General features: G+C 43.2%; 1 protein-coding gene across 1 annotated transcript in view; it reads right to left on the reverse strand.

Moving 5' to 3' along the window:
- Nucleotides 1-269: 269 nt before the first annotated feature.
- SHISA9 (shisa family member 9) overlaps nucleotides 270-21,490 on the reverse strand; it is a 229,033-nt gene continuing 207,812 nt past the window's right edge. The window contains exon 4 of the mRNA XM_082200126.1: nucleotides 270-3,190. Within this exon, the coding sequence (XP_082056252.1) occupies nucleotides 2,832-3,190 (359 nt within the window). The 3' untranslated portion in view covers nucleotides 270-2,831. The remainder of the gene's footprint in view (nucleotides 3,191-21,490) is intronic.

Here is a 21,490-nt window from a genome sequence, read left to right on the forward strand (position 1 = left end):
AAAACACAACAGAGGTTATCAATATCATTCAGGCAGGAAAACAAAGGCCAGGCACCCTTGCTATACTGTTTTAGATGCCTTGCTAAATGCTCCCTTTTTTATTTCGACAAGCCTATCCAGATATATAATTCAGTATTTGTTTTTAACTTCTGCTGGCTTTATCTGTGTAGCATTGATAATTATTTTATATTGTTATAAATAAATAAAATAGGAAATACTTGTTTTCATCACTTGTTTTATGTACATTGCTTATAGACTGATTTTTAAAAAATTAAATGGTATATCAATTCTTCTAAATAAATATTCATAAATCAAAGTATGGTTGTACTTCTGCTGGCTCATAAATTGAACTTAAGCGCAATGGAGAACAAAGCCCTCCACATTTGTGGAGTGGAGTGTCTAGGAGTGCAATCCTATATCTTCTTTTAATGGGGAGTAAACTCCATTGAATTAATTGAGACCAGCATTGGGCTGTGGGGCTCCTTCTGTACTATACTTTTAAAGCAATATACCACTTTAAACAGTCATGGTTTCCCCTCAGAAATCCTGGGAATGATGGTTTGTTGAGGATGCTGAGAGTTGTTAGGAGACCCTTGGGCTCCACCTTGGAGCTTGTTGTTCTACCTTGAGCTCCTTGGAGAAAAGTTAGAATATAAATGTGATGATAAATGCAATAAACAAATTAAGGTGTTCGGTGTCAGGGATCTCAGCAGCACTGCACTTTGCAGTGTGCCCTGCCACCTTACAAGGAAATATATATATATATATATATATATATATATATATATATGGCAGAAGGAGGCCCAGGGCTCAGGGCACCTTGCAGGGCCGCCCCTAACAATGCTTGTACCAGTCTCCCAGCACCACGAAAACACCTCCCTCTCCTTCCCTATCGCTCATGGGCCACAGGTGTGCAGATGCAGTGAGCAAGTATGGGGCATGTATGAAGGAAAGGAAGGAAAAACAAACCATTAGAAGGGAGGCAAACCATTAGCATCAGTGGGCCCTGCCAAGGCATTTGGGCCCCAACAGCTACGTGAACAAGCCGGGTGCGGTCACCATCCCTGATGAGATTGAGTTTTGCTTTCTCCGGAGAGTGGCGGAGTTTAGTGCACAGTGATTGTAAAAATCTTATGTTTTCAGTTCATTGGCTCCCAAGCGTGCAGACACAACTCTTGCATGCTTGTTCAACCTCAGCCTTGATCCAAATGTCCTTTATCATCCCAGGAGTAGCATGCCTCACATTTAGATGGGTATATTAGCATGAACAAATGCATATCAATAATGAGAAACTAATAAAAATATATTTTTTTCCCTTTTTTTACATGCAGGCTTCCTTTATGGGAAATGGTAGCATGTGACGCTCCCTTTAAAACATATGGACCTTTTAAAAGGGATTAACCATATGGGGGAAAGAGAGAGAGAAAGGATGAAAAGAAGTTAACGAAGGAACATTGGCATAAATGCAAAGATGGAATGAAAGGCTGAAAGCCAAGGATAGCAAACGTGATGTTCTCCAGATGATGATGGACCACAGCTCCCATCATCCCTGAATATCCCCCATGCTGGGCTGAGGCTGATAAGAACTGAAGTTCAGCAACTTTGAGAAGATACCCCATTAGTAATCTTCATACTGGGGAGATTTGAGGCAGGGAGAGATTGTTTCAATAGGCGAAGAGGCAGGCCAGGAGAGCAACTTCTGGCCTGGCAAAAACACGACACATCAGTAAAACATGTTCTCTCTTGGCAGCAAAATGGACGGAAGGACACCTGATTGGTTGAGTCCCACACATGAGGAAAGAATCGTAAGTTGGTACAGGTTTCACTTTAAAAACAAGACGATCATTAAACGTTAGCAATACAGTAAAGGCACCACCCACGCTTATTTATCTTCAGTCCAAAGTAACAGGAAACGGAGGAGAGGGAATCAGGGTAAGGAAAATTTGGAACTGGCTGAAGAGCAACTGGCTTTATTCATTGCCCATAGATAGGGCAGTTTAGACTGGGGTGAAGAATCCCCACCAATATCCTGCTTCTTCTGGCCCTACCCCCACCCCCTGAAAAGTCCTGAAAAATGTAAGACATAAAAGTGGGGGCTAAAATCATCTCTCGTGTGAGCTTTCCACTTCCTAGAAAGTCTCCATATGCTTGTCACTGTAACAGTCTTCACAGGTTTCGCGTGAGTCTTTTCTTATGTTTCGTATGTATATAGATATTTTTTGCTTGCTTGCTTGCTTGCTTCTTTAGTGACGGTACAAAAAGAAAAGGAAAGGAAACACTAAAACGTAAGGATTTCTACCCAGGCGTTTGCTCTTTGTTTCAGCTTCCCCTTCTTCTCCACAGATCTTAAAATTTGTACAAAAGAAAGCCCCGAACTTCACAATGTCCCTCCCACCCTGATGTATCATTTTGCGTTGATGCCCACCTAGCCCAAGGCAGGGACGTTGCAGAAAAAGTTCTTAAGCTGATGGATGGTGTCTCTAGATTGTGCTACTTCTCATCATGGATTTGAATTTGGAGTAGAAAGAAAGAAAGAAAGAAAGAAAGAAAGAAAGAAAGAAAGAAAGAAAGGTTCAGTCCCAAGGGGTTGGTTTCCAGTGTAAAATACAAATGGAGTTCAAACAACCTTCAGTGTATATTGCTATATAGCGCTAACCCAATCTTCGGCTCATAGCTGGCTACCTTAACCAGGAACCACCGCCTCCCCTCCACCAGGAATGTCCACCTCTCCTTGTTCCGAGCTTCTGATCTTATCTCTTCCAGTTGTGTTTGTGTTTTTCCCCCTTGTTGTTTTTTTTAATTAAAAAAAAAGAATAAGAAGAAAGTTGATCTCAAACAGTCACTTCTGTCTTGCTGTTGGTGATGAAGTATGGCTGTGTGGGTAAGTAATGCTGACTCCGCGTCGTGAGTGGATCACTCCCCGCCGGATCACCTGCGAGGTTCCTCCCTTTGGTTGCATAGGCATGCCTTCGGAGGGACTGGTCGCTAGGGTCCCAGGTTTTGTACGCTAAAGGGTGCATGTGTGGCTTGGAGGCTTTCGACTTCTGCCCGTTGTGTTTCATGGTGCCGCCCTCGAGGATGTGTGGGCGGTCGTCCTCCATATGCACTGGGTGGAGGGGCAGGTTTCCCTTTGCGGCGAACTCCGAGAGATGGCGCCGTTTGGAGTAGAAGTCGTCATTGACCTTGTCAGCTGGTTAAAGAAAAAGGAAAGGGAAAGCAACATCAGCTAAGAGTCAGCGGGGAAAACCCAACAACCTTTGAAATACCATACTGGCCCGAATATAAGCCGCACCCACAAATAAGCCACACCTTTAAAATTGAAGGGGGGGGGAAATGCCCAAATATAAGCCGCTCCCTTATAATTCCGCAGGCACTCACACCCGTAAATGGCAAATGTAGAAGAAAACCCTACAGCGATATTGTAAAAGCCCATTTTTGTAAGGTCGCAAATTTAAGCCGTACTTTTCACGGTCAGAATTTTTTGGGGAGGGAAGTGTGGCTTATGTTTGGGCCAATACGGTAAAACAGGCAATCGACAGACGACACTGTATAAAAAGACTACGACGTTGGTTAAAAATAAGATACGCTTCCAGATGGGAATAACACTGTCTTCATAAATAGCGCTTATCAAAATAAAAATACAGTGATCTTTCCTTTACAGAAGGGATGGGGAAACTGTGGTCTTCCGGATAGTGGTGGACTCCATTGCCCATCAGCCCTAACTGGCATGGCCAATAGTCAGGGATGCTGGGAGTTGTCATTCTACAAGATCTAGAAGGCCACAGGTTCGCTATCCTTGCCTTAAAGAGGTCTGTGAAATCTTAGCACAGCAGACATTGCTTTCTTTCACGGTGCTCCAACAATTCATATAGTCCTAAACATCTTCCTGGGACACTAATCTATTTAATGGTTGCTAGTTTTCTGGATTTTGTCCTGGCATTTGTTTTGTTTTTTATTAGGTTTTAAAACATAATGATTTTCAATATAATGAACAATTGCATAGCCTTATTATGATTATTTATGATTTCACATATGTCATGGGTGATTTGTACACATGGATGGTTATTTGTAAACAAGGAGAAGACACAAAAGTGAAAGATTATATATCATAGCTGATACCTGACAGAAGGAAAACAACAGATAACCACATGATCTACTATAAAAAGTGGGATGTATCCAGTGCTAGCCCTATTCAGAGTAGACTCTTTGAAGCTAATGGACATGATTAACTTAAGTTCATTAAATTCAGTGAATCTGAGTGGAACTTAGATGAAGACCACCCTTAATTTCAATTTTCTACAGGTTCTGATGTTTATTACAGCCTTTGATGGCAGGTATTAAATTTCAATATTGTTTCTATAAGAAGTAAAAATATATATGCCATGCTTCATAAAAGTTGCTTGGTGTCCCTAGATCTCTTCACAAACCCACTTCATGCATTAGTATTTTGGCTATCACCTACAGATATTTGTGCATCATAAATCCAATTAGGTACAGATTTTTCAGTTCAGCTGCCAAAATAGGAAAGAGAAGTAAATATGAAAAATTAGACTCTTCTAAAAGGTTATTTTTAATCTTGCTTCTCAATTAATAATAATAAACAGTATAACAATGTGGCTTTTATTGTTATTTATATTTTACAATTCCCCTCTTGGGAAGGATCAACTGGAGAGGCAGATTATAACTACAATATTAAGGTAAGCTTTTCTCCATGTATGCATGTTGTCAAATGTCTTGAGGTTCACCCAGATTTTTTTTAAAAAAGATTTTTTAAAAATTCATTTTGGAGTTTAAAAATTGCATAATTGTGAAGGTTTTGTTTTGTGTGGCACCTGGAGATCATGTTTTATGAAGTAAATAGCTAATAACAGCAAATAAATAAATAAGCAAGTGTTTACACAAACTCTGGATTGTAGGTATCATCTTCGAAAAGGCTCCCCCGCCCTTAGTCATAGAGAGATGGGTTCTATGTGCCTAAGATCATAAGACAAGGCTGCTGGCTCAAACCAGTGGCTTTTCTGGTCTAGCCTCCAGTTCTTACAGTGACTGGCCAGATGCTCGTGGAAAGCTTGACATGAGCACAACAGCAAGACTGGGGGAAAATCTTGCCTCCTGTGAATCAGCAGCGTTTGGAATCTGAGTTGGACTCAAGAAATACGGCATTACTCTAAGAGGCCCCTGCTGCAATATGTGTGGGGATCATCTAAAATATGGGTGGGGTGGGAAATATATGACCCTTCAGATTTAGTTGGGTTCTAATTCCCATCACCTGTGAAGATGGAGCAGACTGGTTGGGACTAATGGAACTTGGATCGCAACAACAACTGGAGGACTACAGCATCCCCCAGCCCAACCGAAGTTCTTTTCCCCTTGAGAATTAATGTATTTTCATTTGGAAAAATATGCATGTTCAGTCAATTAATCAAATAAACCCACTCTGGTTCCAGTTTGGGATATTTCTCATGTTTGGGATATTTAGCTGCAAAGACAGATTATACAATGATTGCAATGAAAAGATGTTTGCAGTTTCCAAATTGTTCTACATTCTTCTTGCAAACACATGCCAGATCACACATTGTTCCCATTCAAAAACAGCAGCTACAACAGACTGGGCTCTTTCACCTAGTTTGCTATTCGGAAAGCCAAAGTCCTTGGCTCTTATGAATGGGCCCTTTTCAAAGATCTGCCTATTGTGTTTCATTTCCCACTTTTGAAAGGGAGCCATTCTACTGAAAGAAGAATGGAATCGTTGACTGCTAGGGACGCACAAATCTGTCAATTTCACTTTCAATCTTTCTTTCATTCTTCTGACCTGAAGTCCAGTTCACTCTGTTCCTACTTCAGTTTGTGGTTTTTAAAATAAAATTTAAAATGTATCAGCATTTTAAAGTGCAGCCTTTTCCCTAATACACACATTTTTGTGTGTGTCGTTTTCCCTATACGTAGATACTTTTTTTGCAAGCAGCTTCCCCCAATATACTTTATTTTCATTTGAAATTTTCACTCACATAAATTTTTATGCACATCATTTATTGCATTGCAAATTTGGAGTTGTGCTAATTCAAAGGATTGGCTTTCATATTGTTTCTGGATGTGCAGATTGGGTTGATTTGCGTTAAAGTGCAAAAATGATCTGAATTCCTCCTCTACCTCTGACTGACTGTCATGCTGGTTATACAGAACCTCCAGCACTGGAGCCAGTATATTATGGATAGGAAACCTGTGACCTGCCAGATGTTCTTGGACTGCAACTCCCATCTCCCCTGAACATTGGCCATGCTGAACATATACAGAGCCCTGCTGGATCAGTGCCAATGGTCCATCTAGTCCAGCATTCCGTTTTCGCAATATATGAAGTTTAGTATGGTTATGTCTGGGACGCGGGTGGCTCTGTGGGTTAAACCACAGAGCCTAGGACTTGCCAATCAGAAGGCCAGTGGTTCGAATCCCTGTGATAGGGTGAGCTCCCATTGCTCGGTCCCTGCTCCTGCCCACCTAGCAGTTCGAAAGCACATCAAAGTGCAAGTAGATAAATAGGTACTGCTCTGGCGGGAAGGTAAATGGCGTTTCCGTGCGCTGCTCTGGTTCGCCAGAAGCGGCTTAGTCATGCTGGCCACATGAACCAGAAGCTGTACGCCAGCTCCCTCGGCCAGTAAAGCGAGATGAGCGCTGCAACCCCAGAGTCAGCCACGACTGGACCTAAAGGTCAGGGGTCCTTTACCTTTATGTTTGGGAATTAATTTTGATGGAAAAGTTAACAGAAAGGGTACGTGAAAGAAAACAACATGGGAAACTACATAACTTTTACACAACGTGGTCCTCCTTTATTACATATGCATCAAAGAAAGAATATGCATTTAAACCACCTAAGACACACAGGAGCATGTGGAATGATATTTTATAAACCAGCAACTGTAGAAATAATTTTTGATTTGATTATATTACTAATGTAATTACCTGGACGTAGTTGGGGCTGGGTTTTTTTTGGGGGGGGCGTAGGGGAAAACTGTATTTGATTGCTTGTATTCTTGTATTTGATTATATGTTGTTCTTACAGTCAACTAATTTTATATATATTGTGATGGATAGGATATGGTTCAGATTCTGAGAATGAATGGGTAACAATGGCACTTCCCGCTACACTAAGGTATCATTTCTGGAAAGGGCTTGTAATTCAAGTCATATAATGACTTGTGGGCTTGCAGACATGAGTTTAAAATGTAGCATGAGGAACCAGCTCTTAAAATACTGTCCATCTGCAGATAAGTAAGACTCCAGGAGTACTTAAGTGCTCCAAAATTCTCCAGTTGGGACTTTGCCCATGGTGAATTTCATGGGCAATTATTGCCATGTGAGTTGCTAGGCTTGCATCAAGGACATTAGGTGTTTAACAGCTGCGTGCTCAGAGTTTCTTTTTGGTGCCATAATATGTTCCCTTCCTTAAAGAGATGCTTTTCCTCCTCCAGGTGAATTTAAATTGCTTTTGAAGGAGCCCATGTTGTAAAATTACGCTCTACACGCCTTACCTGTCTCCATCTGTCTCCTTCTTAATTGGCGCCTGAGTGCTTTATATAACATGCAGGTGTAGTTAAAGGGATGTCTTCTCTTTTTAATTACAACATGGAATGTAGATAATGGCCTGTTCCAATTTCCAAACAGGATCTGAGATCACATCTTATAGGGCTCTTGTCAGCCTTCATTGCTGCCTCCTTTTGGAGATCTGGAACCTATCAGTGAGGCATTTTCCATCTGCTAAAGCTTTTAAGTTTGGCCAAGCAACACAGACATGGGGGGGTGGAACTGACCCCCAATATATATAACTTTAGCCAATGAAAAGGAGATGAGCTCTTTTCAAGGGAAGGCTGAGGAGCATTTCTGCATTCAAGGGCTGTAACCCCATACACCCCCCCCCCAATATAATACCTTAGTTGTAGCCATTCTGAATTTTTTTTTTTTAATGATAGTGAAGAATATATATTGGTATAAGTAAATAAATCTCACTATGTCATTTCCACGAGTTTCTGAATTTTTAAGCGCACTTTCCCCATTAGAGTACACATTTCTTGGTTGGAAAACGGCAACTGCATAATTTGGAGAAGTGCAAATTTCAGAGGTGAGCTCATACCTGCCAACTGCCGTGAAAATATTGGGATTGTCACAAAAACCCGTAAGCCATCACAGTTTCTCACTTTTTCATGCAGAGTCCCAAATTCCCAGAGGGCCTTTCCGTCAGTACACCATTTCAACATGTTACTGGAAGTTCAGACCCATGCATCCCTCTAAGTTCAGACCCATTTCCCCTCCCACTCAATATGGCACCACTTCCTGTTTCTCTGAAAACAAGATCCGGGTCACTTGAATGCCCCTGAGAAAGTTTTTCACTGTTTCCCTGCTACTCAGTTGATTGGTCTCCCATAAAGAAGTGGTGAGTGGGAAACCGAAGTGGGGGGGCTGCTTGCAAGGCCACTGCTACGGCTGCGAGGGGCGCCGAGGGGTCATGGGCACTGAACCTGTGACTTTCTGTATGCAGATTATAGGCTCTGCCGCTGAACTACAATCCTCCCCCATTAGTCTTCCTGTTCACCACTGGGACAGTGAAACTGCATTACTAGTATTTTATGGATCTGCATTACAGTCATACCTCGGGTTACAGACGCTTCAGGTTGTGCATTTTTGGGTTGCGCACCACGCCGAACCCGGAAGTACCAGACGGGTTACTTCCGGGTTTTGGTGCTTGCGCATGCGCAGAAGCGCTAAATCATGCTTTGTGCATGTGCAGAAGACCAAATCACAACCCGCACATGCACAGATGTGGCGCTGTGGATTGTGAATGTGCCTCCCGCACGGATCATGTTCGCAACCCCAGCGTCCACTGTACTAGGATTTTATGGATTTTTGCATTTTAAGTAATCATTTTAATGTTATGCTTACATTTATGTTTTTTAGATTCTGTAGTACCTTCAAGAGCCTGTTTGGGCTCAGTTCTAGAAGTACATAGGGCAAAAAATGACAAAGAAGTGTTCAGCACGTTAACCCCCCCAAAAAAAGCCTTTTGCTTTTTTTTTTTTTTTTGGCAAGAGATAAAATCAAGACCTTGGTCAGGCAGCTCCTCAGGGGGTGGAAATTGCCTTCTGATAGGAGAAACGTAGGGATTTCTTTTCTGATTAAAAGCGGGGGAAGGGTACTCTGTCTTTTGTGACATGTTTTGAAAGAGTTTTATTACCATATCTCCCATAAATGATTTAGCACTGCAAGCGTCATTAGAGTACTTTGTTTTCCACCCCCATTAACATTGCAGCTAATTAAATCAAAAGAGGTTTTCCTGGAGTGGCACGGAACCAGTAGCAGGAAACTGGCGAATTGGGAGAACAGAATCACTTAGCTTGGGTGGAAAAACAGGGGCTGGGGATGGAAAATGCTCCATAAAGACGCAGGGAGGAATTTAACGCCACACTTTTCTGATTGTTCTGTCAGCATTTCTGCTTCCCAGACAGAACAATCCACCCCACCTCTACCCCATATGCTGTTCTAGGGGTTCTCCCAACTCTCCAGATTGGATTTGGTGGAATCCCCTGTGCTGGTTTTTCCTATTGTGCTGGTTTATCTGGGTCAGTACTTGGTGGTAAGGTAGGCACAATGCTAATTACTGATCTCCTGCACCATACTTTTGGCCTTTGCTGGGGGTGTGTGTGTCTAAATGGGAAGAGTGGATTTTGGACAATCTACTGAGATTAGACTGGGAGTGGTATCATTGTGCTTAAGATGTTCCCACTGATGTTTTGTGCTATGATCACTCTGCTACAATTTTTCAAAGGACTGCTGCTTCATCTTGGCTTCTTTGCAATTTTCATAAAAGGTAAAGGTAAAGGAGACCCCTGACCATTAGGTCTAGTCGTGGCCAGCTCTGGGGTTGCGGCGCTCATCTCGCTTTACTAGCCGAGGGAGCCGGTGTACAGCTTCCGGGTCATGTGGCCAGCATGACTAAGCTGCTTCTGGCGAACCAGAGCAGCACACGGAAACGCCGTTTGCCTTCCCGCCGGAGCGGTCCCTATTTATCTACTTGCACTTTGACGTACTTCCAAACTGCTAGGTTGGCAGGAGCAGGGACTGAGCAATGGGAGCTCACCCCCATCGCGGGGATTCGAACCGCCGACCTTCTGATCGGCAAGTCCTAGGCTCTGTGGTTTAACCACAGCGCCACCCGCGTCCCTGCAATTTTCATATTTTTCACACATACTTAGATATGTGTGGGGCCTCTGGGATTTCATTTTATTCTTTAAAGAAGCTGTGTGTATGCATATGGGAGTGCTCTGAGTTTGATGGAAACAATAGTACAGAGGGAAGGTGTGTTTCACCCCCCACACCATCCCTCCAACTTCAGTGGCCCCCACCCTGTCTGCAATTAGCTTCTATTGTTTCCTTACTCAATCTCCCACCTTTCTTCCAAGTTGTGTAATACAACATACCTGGTTCTTCTCCCACAATTTTCTCTTCACAAAACTCCTGTGAGGGAGGTTTGGCCAATTGGCCCATCATCACCTAATGAGCTCCGTGCCTGAGTGGGAATTTGAACCCGGGTCTCTCCAGCCTTCATCCAACTCTCTAACATGAGGCTTCAGAGCCAGTTTCCAGGAAAGAAAATACTCTAGAAATACTCTAGCTGAAGGTGTGGTCTCTCAGCATGTCCAAGCCAAGCATGCTGAGACAGAGCACTCTTCTCTTCTACTAGGAATGACTAGATTCCCTCCACACTCCCCCCCATCTCACTCCTTCACAGTTCTCCTGGTATACTGGAGAGAACGTATAGAATTTATTCTGAAATACGGACCTGCACTTTCTGGTTTATTTGCATCTTTACACTGTGATGCCAATGGGCAAGTACACATTGATAAAATACCTATTTTCCAGAAGGAAACCTTGATATGATTATACGCATGATTGAATCGAGACTTTTGCAGTGTTCAATGCATGCAGGTGGATGACTTCAAAACATGTTTTTATACCTCCTCCGAAAGTAGGGATTGCATAATTTGGGTATCTGCCCAAATTAATGCATTACATTATGAATGAAGTGGAGGACTACATCCTTGCCTGCTGCAGGATTTCCCCTCTCTGAAACCATCTGAGTTGAACTTACGGATGGGAGAGAAATTCAACTCAGTTTGAATTTAAAGATGAACCTGACAGAGAATACGCAAACTGAAACGCAGCCAGCCTTCTCTGACTTTTACCATGCACTATGAAGGAAAGTGTGCAGAAATGCATATACTAGGGTAAAGGTAAAGGTACCCCTGCCCGTACGGGCCAGTCTTGCCAGACTCTAGGGTTGTGCGCCCATCTCACTCAAGAGGCCGTGGGCCAGCGCTGTCCGAAGACACTTCCGGGTCACGTGGCCAGCGTGACATCGCTGCTCTGGCAAGCCAGAGCCGCACACGGAAACGCCGTTTACCTTCCCGCTGGTAAGCGGTCCCTATTTATCTACTTGCACCCGGAGGTGCTTTCGAACTGCTAGGTTGGCAGGCGCTGGGACCGAACGACGGGAGCGCACCCCGCCGTAGGGATTCGAACCGCCGACCTTTCGATCGGCAAGCCCTAGGCGCTGAGGCTTTTACCCACAGCGCCACCTGCGTCCCCATCATATACTAGGGTACTGTGCACATAAACATGCAGACATTAGTCATGCAGACATTTCCAATGAGACAGGAGAAATTGCTTCGCAAAAATGTGTATACATCAGGGGAAATGGCATACAAAACATTGCCTATTAGAAGAAATTCACACTAAAACGTGGATGAATTTGCATGAGGACTTCTAAAAGGGGGAAAAATCATAAACTAATGCAGAAATGTGGAACACTGAACAGTATGGGAAACACATGGAAGAATATTACTATCATGACCTCCAACAGGTCATCTTTTTGGTGCCTTTTGTAGAGTTTATTTAGAGGCCTGAAACGACTTAATTAGACTCCTTGTCTAATTAACTGGCTATAGAAATGTATTATGTCATGAATAAGAGCTGTGCACTTCTGTAAAGACCACAGCATGAGTACAGTAATAGGGGCGGTGAGCTTCCCTTAAGGCAATCAAATGTGACACTGGACAGCAGTTAGGTTTCTTGGGTGATAGAGATTAGCACAGGACCGATGACCTATCTCCCTCGACTATTAGCCAGTCCTTTGACGTCACCCATTGGCTTTGCAGTCAGGACAGTGGAAAGTGTGCTGTTTTCATTCTAAGACATTAGAAACAATACATAAAGCCAAGTAGAGCCCTTGCTTAGTGGAGGTCCCAACACAGACCTCAAGAGAGAGGAAGAGTGAGAGGAGATAACTTGACTATCAGGACTTTGGTAATGTTGCTAAGGAGAAGATTTCCCAGCAACTCCAAAGGCTGTAAAAGATCTGCTTTCCCATGTTTTCTGCTACATACTTATCAAACACATAAAGCCTGTTAAAGTGCCTGCTTGTTTGCCAGCCAGATTCCCAAAGAACACCTTGCCCCCTTAGTAAGGCATGGGTTTAAGGATGGGAAAATGAGAAATTTGCTTCTCCCACCCCAGACCTCTAGAGCATTATGAGAAACTGTACCTATAGCATTGCCCACATGGATGTCACCGAATCCCTGCAGTTGGTGGATCTGGGGAGGGTCCCTAGCTGAGTTGGAAGCACATGCTTTCCTTGCTTATGGTCCCAGGTTCAGTCCGTGAAAAAGACTTGGTTTGACAGATCTGAACAGCCATCTCCTGTGAGAATTCTCAACCAAATTCTCTGGTGCAATATAAGGTGGTTCCTACCTCATCCCAATATCCTGAAGCTGAGGCTCCAATACTTTGGCCACCTCATGAGAAGAGAAGACTCCCTGGAAAAGACCCTGATGTTGGGAAAGATGGAGGGCAGAAGGAGAAGGGGACAGCAGAGGACGAGATGGTTGGACAGTGTTCTTGAAGCTACCAGCATGAGTTTGACCAAACTGCGGGAGGCAGTGGAAGACAGGAGTGCCTGGCATGCTCTGGTCCAGGTGGTCATGAAGAGTCGGACACGAATAAACGACTAAACAACAACAACAACAACAACCTCATCCCATGATGGCTGGGTCAGAACTTTAAGCGACTCCTCTCTCTCTCTCTCTCTCTCTCTCTCTCTCTCTCTCTCTCTCTCTCTCCACTACTCCAGGCATTATAAACATCATAGCTTGAGCTCCTCTTTCCCCAATTTCATTTTTTCTTTGCTGCACAGGAATTGATTTCAAAGCTGCCTCAATACAGTGGATGCCTGAGTTTACCTGGGGATGAATGTACAGCTGAAAGGCAACCGTCACTGCATGCCTCCAAACCCCATTTTCAACTGGTAATGCCGTGTGCAGCTGTGACGTGTCAACCTCAAAAGACAATGGTGTTCAAAGCTAGCCTTGCCAATCCAATTTTCCACCTCTTTTCTTAAAAAAAAAGGTTTTGGGGTTTTTTTTGTTCTTTTTTTAAGGCATCTATCTCAAACACAAACAGCAAAAAGGCACACTGTCAAAACCCATCAAAGCTGCCAATATCCCTACATGGCACATATTTTATGCTTTCCGAATTGTCATTGTCACCAGGGTGGGGATGGGGGGGAGAGAACTCAACTGACAATGGCTGAACATTCACTGATTGTAAGAGAATTGTCAAGGCTTATGCCGGCACATTTACAGTAATACTATGTGTACATCCCTAGGCACCAGGGCAGCGTGCTTCTACAATGTGCTTGGGAGCAACACTGGAGCTGGTGGAAACAGCAACAAAGACAGACTATAGGTTTATTTGGACCTGTAAGTCTTCCCCTTTTTGAAATAAAGGGAAAAGAAGAGGGGTGCATCTATCAAGAATGGAGTGAGTTCCAGAAACTGCCACCCCCTCATTCGGGCATCATTAGAATGGAGGTGGATCTGGGACACGGGTGGCGCTGTGGGTTAAACCACAGAGCCTAGGACTTGCCAATCAGAAGGTCGGCAGTTTGAATCCCCACGACAGGGTGAGCTCCCATTGCTCGGTCCCAGCTCCTGCCAACCTAGCAGTTCGAAAGCACGTCAAAGTGCAAGTAGATAAATAGGTACCGCTCCAGCGGGAAGGTAAACGGCGTTTCCGTGCGCCGCTCTAGTTCGTCAGAAGTGGCTTAGTCATGCTGGCCACATGACCCGGAAGCTGTACGCCGGCTCCCTCAGCCAGTAAAGTGAGATGAGCGCCAAAACCCCAGAGTCGTCCGCGACTGGACCTAATGGTAAGGGGTCCCTTTACCTTTACTTTACTGGAATGGAGGTGGAGGGCCTATCATTTGATAGAGTAAGGGAGAAACTCCTGGCATTGAATGCTGCGAGGTGAGGAATGATGCTGTGGATTTGGGTAGCCAAGCGATGTATGCTATGTGGCCTGCCCATCACCCTTACTCCAGGCTATTCTGTTGCGCTTGAGGATGCTCTCCTATTGCTGGTGCAGAAGTAAGAGTAAATGGTTGTCAGAAGGGTTTGGCTAAACACTGTGAGATACCGATGGATCCTGCTCATGTGATTTACTGCCCCCTGCAGGAGGCAAGTGAGACCTGAGCTAGCGGAGTTAACAGGGCCTGCAGGAATTGAGAGAAGCATGGGCTGCTTCACAGTTTTTCCCACATTGAGATTTTTGCATAGTATACACACACACACACACACACACACACACATCATGATTTACGATATGTTGCCAGGTCAAAAATTATGAAACCAATATCACGATGCAGACTTCAAACTGGCTCTGGATTGATTGGTCAGTGTGAAAAGCTCCCTGCCCCAGCACCAATGGGATGTGTGGGGTTTTTTGGGGTGTGTGAATAGTTTTGAAAGAGTGAAAAGGCTTTTCCTTTCCACCCTCCCCCCAAAAACATTGCCATGAAAATAAGCATTGTGAAGATGCACCTAGACTTTGCTCTCATTAGTGGTGTGACGAATCATCAAAACAGTCCACACTAGGTAGCTGAGCTTGGATGCAATAAACTATGGTTGAGTCAAAATGACTCACCATTTTCTCAGAGCATTTTCTATAGTGTCAAAATGTAAAGACCCCCCCCCCATTCTGACACTCCTTGTGAAGATGTTTCCCAGTTTACATAGTCCACTCTCATTCATTTTTTCTCAAATGAGTTTATTTGCCCTCAAGTGATCTCATCCCATAGTGATGGTGTTCTGTTCATCACATGATCTCTCATCCACTGGGAACGTAGATTGTGCAATTTGGATTAAGACCGTCTCTTTCGTTGTAAACCACTCTGAGGTCTACGGGCGAAGGGTGGTATACAAATTTAATAAATGATGATAGTAGTAATAATTTACCATCAGTAACTGTGAAACCTGAATGACACACAAAGTTGTGATATACTGTCCCATTCACAATTTAATCCTTGATTGACTGGGATGACTCACATAACTAATCCAGAAGTGGTATCTTCATTTTCATTTGATTTATTAACAGTGGTGTCATCCCATTGCCAAATCTGATTGGTTGCACAGTGTTTTGACAGTATCCTAGGTATTACATGATTCCTGATTGGTTGGAATGCATAGCTAACTAATCCAGAAAGCCGAAAGCAACTTTAATGGGGATGGTGGCACTCAATGAGAGAGTGGAATTTTTCTTCTTCTTCCATGAAATATTTATATCACTCTCCCTCCTATTTTAGCAATAAAAGAAAAGGAAGTAAAACATATTTGGTGGAACCCAACAATAAACCCACAACATCACAAGCTAACTGATACCTCTCATATGATGCCTGTAGCATCGTTGGGACCAGCATGCAATGATTTCTCAGCATTTCAGAAACGAGGTATGCACTTTACCTCTCACCATTAAAATGGTGAAGATGGGAAGTGTCTAGATTGGTGGCTTAAGGAAAGGCTTAAGGATAATGAATCCAGCGAGATCCTAAAATCTTTCAAAGGCGTTTGATGCTTCAGTGTATTAGTGTAACCAAATTAGCTTGATCCTATGTTGATCCTGGCGATTATCTCCTTGTTTGCTGCAGTTATCTGAATTCCTTGAGAGGTATCACATCACCATGTCTCCCTCTCCCCTCTAGTATGGACTGATATGCCTGTACTATCCCAGCCTTGTCAATCATTCAGTCATTAGGAACCCCGAGGAAGTGACTTTTTCTTTTTCTTTTTTTTTAAGGAAAGGGCTTTACTAGCACTGTGCTGCTTTTATTATCTGCATGTTAATAGATTTTTAAATATTGTATTAGAGTTTAATTGCTATTTAAATAAAGCCATTTACTTTAAAAAAACTATTATCTTTTATATGTTTTTAGCTTTTTGTATTTTATCTGTGTTGTTTTAATTGGTGGAAGCCACCTTGAATCCTGGTCTGGGAAACGCATACACACACACACACCTGTACACAGGGTTTAAGAGGAGGGTTCCCCAGCCATGCCACAGATTAAATTTCCTGCAGCCATGCCTCCTGCCAGTGCTGATTGGACAGCGGGGTCCAGCACAACACCAATGATGTGGCAACAAGGGTGGGCGTCAATCTCCACTCCCCACTGAACCACTGCAGGGGGTCCGAAGCCTGGCCGCAATGCCACCCACCAGAAAAGGTGATTGGACTTCCCAGCGTTTCTGGGAAAGAGAGATTCACTGTTAAACCACTCTAGACACTGTAGCTCTGTGAGGGGAATAAGGGTCTCCTCATAACTCTCAGAACCCATAACAAACTATGTTTCCCAGGATTCCTTGGCAGTTTAAAGTGGTATGCTGCTGCTTTAAATGTATAGTGCATTTATACATTTATATACTTTAATAAGTACTATTTTATATTTCTACCAGCATTCAGTTCTCCATATAACACCACAGGACTTGTTTCCCTTACTAAATGCTCTTTTTTTTTGTTTCTGCAGAAGTGGAACTCTCTCTCTCTGACTGAAAAGCCTGTTGTCTCAGTGACAGCCGACGTGTCTTAATGGATCTCGTCGGCAGCACAAGGACAGTTCCTTAATGTGCAGTTTTGTCACATCAGTGTGGAAATTTCACTAAGTGCTAAATATGTGGTTTCAGGTTTCTATTCTGCAGGCGACAAAAAAGGTCCATTGAAATCATCATGCCCATTGTGTGTGAGCTTTTCTTCTCTTTAAAAGTGGCGACAGCTGAAAAGCCTAAATGGTGAAAAATAGTGGGTATTGTCTTCCTGTGGGAATGGGAACAAGGTCGCAGGCGTTCCAGTTCACAGTAAACATAGGTTTGGGTCAGATGGCAATAGCAAAGGCCTCCTAGGAGGCTTAGCTTAGTGAGAATCAAGTACAGTTATACCTCATGTTACATTTGCTTTATGTTACATTCTTTCAGGATACGTCCCGCGGCGACCTGGAAGTACCGGAAAGGGTAACTTCCGGGTTTCGTTGTTCGCGCATGTGCAGAAATGCTAAATCGCTCTTCACGCATGCACACAAGTGCCAAATCGTGCCACACACCTGCACAGATACAGCACTTCAGGTTGTGCTCTTTTCATGTTGTGAACAGGCCTCTGGAACGCATCCCATTCACAATCAGAGGTACCACTGATTAATGTTAATGTTAAATAATGTTAATGTTAAATAAATTACTTCTGGTAAATGAGCCATCATAGCCGCTAGAGCGCCATGAAAGTTTGTGTCCCAGGGCAAGTCTGGACCCAGCCCCTCAACTCCTCTTGTTTTTCCCTCCTTGCATAACTCTGGATACCATTTTGCCCCTTAATATCACTGGATCCTTCCAAGGGAAAGATGCTGGGATGTTCTTGGACTGAATGTTCTTGAGGGCTGAAATAAATTTCCAAATCTCTGCAAATGAGGGCTCTTGTACTATGCTGCTTGGATCTGTTGGGTCCCGGAGCTCATTTCACACGACATTTCAGTCAACACTGCTCTGAAGCAAAAAAAAGTCAGGCGATGTTCTCTACACAAAAACCCTCCCCAATATTAGCTGTGCGATAAAATCAGCTATGGAATATGTTTTTTCCTAGAATGTAAGAGAGCAATACAGAGAAGTTGTACACTTTATTCTGAACATAAAGCATAAGTTTCCTTGCTGTCAAACTAAGAGCTTTTTTTTTTCTTGACACAGAGTACTCTCTGTACTGAAAATATTACTTTTAATACTCACAGTAGCTCTTCCTTCCTCCCTAAGAGGAAGGAAAAGTAGTTTGCTGATTTGACTACCAAAGAAGAACTGATAGAATACTTTGCCTTAAAAAACCCCAAAACTGTGCAAGAAACATTTACACCTAGGGATGGATGACTCAATCTGTTCCCATCTTGGGTCAGTTTTGCATGTGTTCATTCATATGTCTGTTCCTTCCACGTTATTCTGCTGCTTTATTTTCAAAATCAGTATGAAAACTGAAACTAAATCCTGATAGAGGTGTTATGTGTCACAACTTTCTCAAGCCCAGGAGGTGGGGAAATGGTCTGTCCTGAGCAGGCCCATGACTTGGTGGTGCTCCTGGACTCAATCATGTCCCTGGAGTCTGAAAGCCCTAAACGGCCTTGGGCCTGTACCTGAAGGAGTGTTTCCACCCCCATCATTCAGTCCAAGGCTTTTCTGGTAGTTTTCTCAATGCAAAAAGTGAAGTTACAGGGAACCAGGTAGAGGGTCTTCTTGGCAGTGGCGTCCACCCTGTGAAATGCCCTCCCAGCAAATGTCAAGGAAGCAAAGAACTACACAACTTTTAGAAGACATATGAAGGCAGCCCTGTATAAGGAAGTTTTTAATGTTTGATGTTTGATTATGTTTTATATGTATTGGCAGCCGCCCAGAGTGGCTGGGGCAACCCAGTCAGATGAGCAGGGTATAAATAAAATAGTAATAGCAACAACAACAACAACAATGTGGATGACACCCAGTGACTAGGAGTCCATTTTTCCAGCTCTAGCTGGCTGGCGAGTTACAGCCCCTTTTGGGCAGAAATGAGCACTTTATTCCATGTTCTGGTAATGTCTCCGTTAACAAATACTAATTAAAAAAGCACCAAGCTTCTCAAAATAACAACCACTCATTTCTCCTGCCCACAAAAAACCATACTCAGATTTGTTTGGAGGTGTGGCTTTGAAGAAAACAGCTCTGAGCATGCTCAGAACAGCTCCTGGGTCTACCCAAATGATAGATCAGTTAACGCTAAATGCCTTAGCCAGATTGAGATAATGATAACAGAAGGGAAAGGAAAACTACACAAGCAGGTCAAATAGTAGCTCTGTTAAACAAAACAGAAGAACGTGGTGTTTTTTTCTGCCTAGAGGCAGATGAGTGGGACCTCCTGGCTAAAGAAATACTTTTGGATTGAGATTGGCTGAGTGGTGCAGAGGGATGATTGGCCAGAGAATAGGAGATTGTTGTATCCAGGACTGTCTCTATGTTAAAATGGATTTTGGAAGGATTTGTGGGACAGAAAAGAGTATACTACACACACACACACACACACACACACGGCATTTCACTTGATAGGGTTGAGCCCTTTTTGTCCTAAAGGACCAGCCTCCAGAGCTTAGAAATTCTGATGAGCGCCATGTTGGCAACCTTTGCATAAATTGACCAATGTCTCATACACCTAGACCTGTGCACAATGAAGGACATTTGTGGCTTTAGCCAATAGAACTCAAACTCAACCAGAGATGGGTTACTCACCCCTCTTGAGAGTGTCTCTCCCATTGTATCTGTTCTGCTAACATCTTTCTGTCATGTAAGTAAAGGTGGTTGTCAGATCAGCTAGCCACAAGTCTGACAAACAGATTATCTTTAACCTTTAAATCTTCTTTAAGTTTAAACCTGTCACTCAGCCTCTTGGGTTATCCATATTCATGTCTTTAAGATGCATTCCTGAGACATCTTTGCTCAGGATGAGCCATTAAAACTTTGAAGATCCTCCAAATCCATTTCTAATTCCATTTTCCTTTCCTCTGATGTGTAAGATTCTTTATTATCAGTAGTGTAAAGTAAACGTTGTATTTGAGTCTGAGTAGGGAGTGCAGAAGTAATTCCCTGCTTGCTCTGAAATGTGTTGAGCCTTAAGTTATGCTTATGCCATACATTTAAAGCACTTTGATACCACTTTAAAGAGCAGTTGCTTTCCTCAAAGAATTCTGGGAGCTGTAGTTAGTTAAGGAGCAGTAATTAGTAGTCCCCTATTCTTTTCCTAGAGCTATACTTCTCAGAGTGGTTTAACAGTCATTTCCTCTTCACAAGGACTCTGCATGAACCCAGTCCTTGATGGATCATCTTCCCCCACCAGGAACTAAGACTGCGTCTCCCAGAAGTGATCCTATGTGGAACATTACTGCCATGTAGACTTAGAGTGCCCAAGTCCCAACGGGATTCTGGGATTTCTTGGGGGATCTGTTTCATTTCCATGACAGGAAAAAATCACTCCATACTGGGGGTTTTCCAGTCCACCCAGAAGAAATATTTAATTAAGTTGCCCACATTGGAAATTATGTTGATGTCTAGAACGTGGGGATATCAAATGAAGATGAATGTTCGAAGCTTCAGTGCAGACAAGAGAAAGTCTGTTTTCATATACTTGTAGCAGCAAATGCCAAACTTTAACTAGGCACTGGATGAAGATGTACCATTTTTGTCTATCTTGAAGCTTCCAGTAACTATTGGTTAATCAAGATATGTTCAGAGCCCCTCTCCTTAACGCCACTGTTTAATAACTGTTTGCAAAGCTTTATTTGCAAACTTGTCTTTCTACTCCTTTCTACTCCAATTACTGACAATTGATAGTAAATTGGGGGGATGGGACAGTAAGTCTGGCTGTGCTTGCCAAACTCTTTAGGACCGCTTGACAAGCAAAAAAGTGAGATGGATGAAGTGCAGTAATTTTAAGTGTGCCATAACTTGGCATGGAATCTGTTTTGATGAGGGCAGTACCTCCAAGTGGGCTGTAGCTCAGTGGTACAGCATCTAGCTTGCATTCAGAAGCTCCTGGGTTCAATCCCCTGTCAGTGTTTGTAAAAAAACAACAACAAAGGTTCTGACCTCCCTTTGTCGCCTCAGCCTGGTCCTCGGACCCTTGTTGGCATAAAAGAGTCCACAAGAAAAGTATCCTTGCAGAGTACTTTCTGCTTTTATTCTTAAAAGTCTATCTACAAAAGCGACTGACCAACTCTACACACATCAACACTACCAGCTTTCACTAACCAACCAACCAACCCAACACCAAACTAACATTTCTCACTCTATGTATACAACCCGGTGCAGGCCGCTGACTCATGCTGACCCAGCTTTTTAAGCATTAAAGAAACAGCGGCCAATTTTTAGCCGTGACATCCCCAGCATCAGAATATCCCCTGTCTGAAACCCTGGAGAGCTGCTCAAAGTTTGTGGAGGCACTACTGAGCTAGGCAGGCCAATGGTCTAACTTGGTACAAGGCCGCTTTCTGTGTTCCTATGGAGAGGCCCACAACTGACCTTTGCAATATAACAGCTAAGACCAATCTAGTTCCTTGTAGAATCACATA

Source organism: Podarcis vaucheri (assembly GCF_965113315.1).
Source record: "Podarcis vaucheri genome assembly, chromosome: 14".
Taxonomy (NCBI): Eukaryota; Metazoa; Chordata; class Lepidosauria; order Squamata; family Lacertidae; genus Podarcis; species Podarcis vaucheri.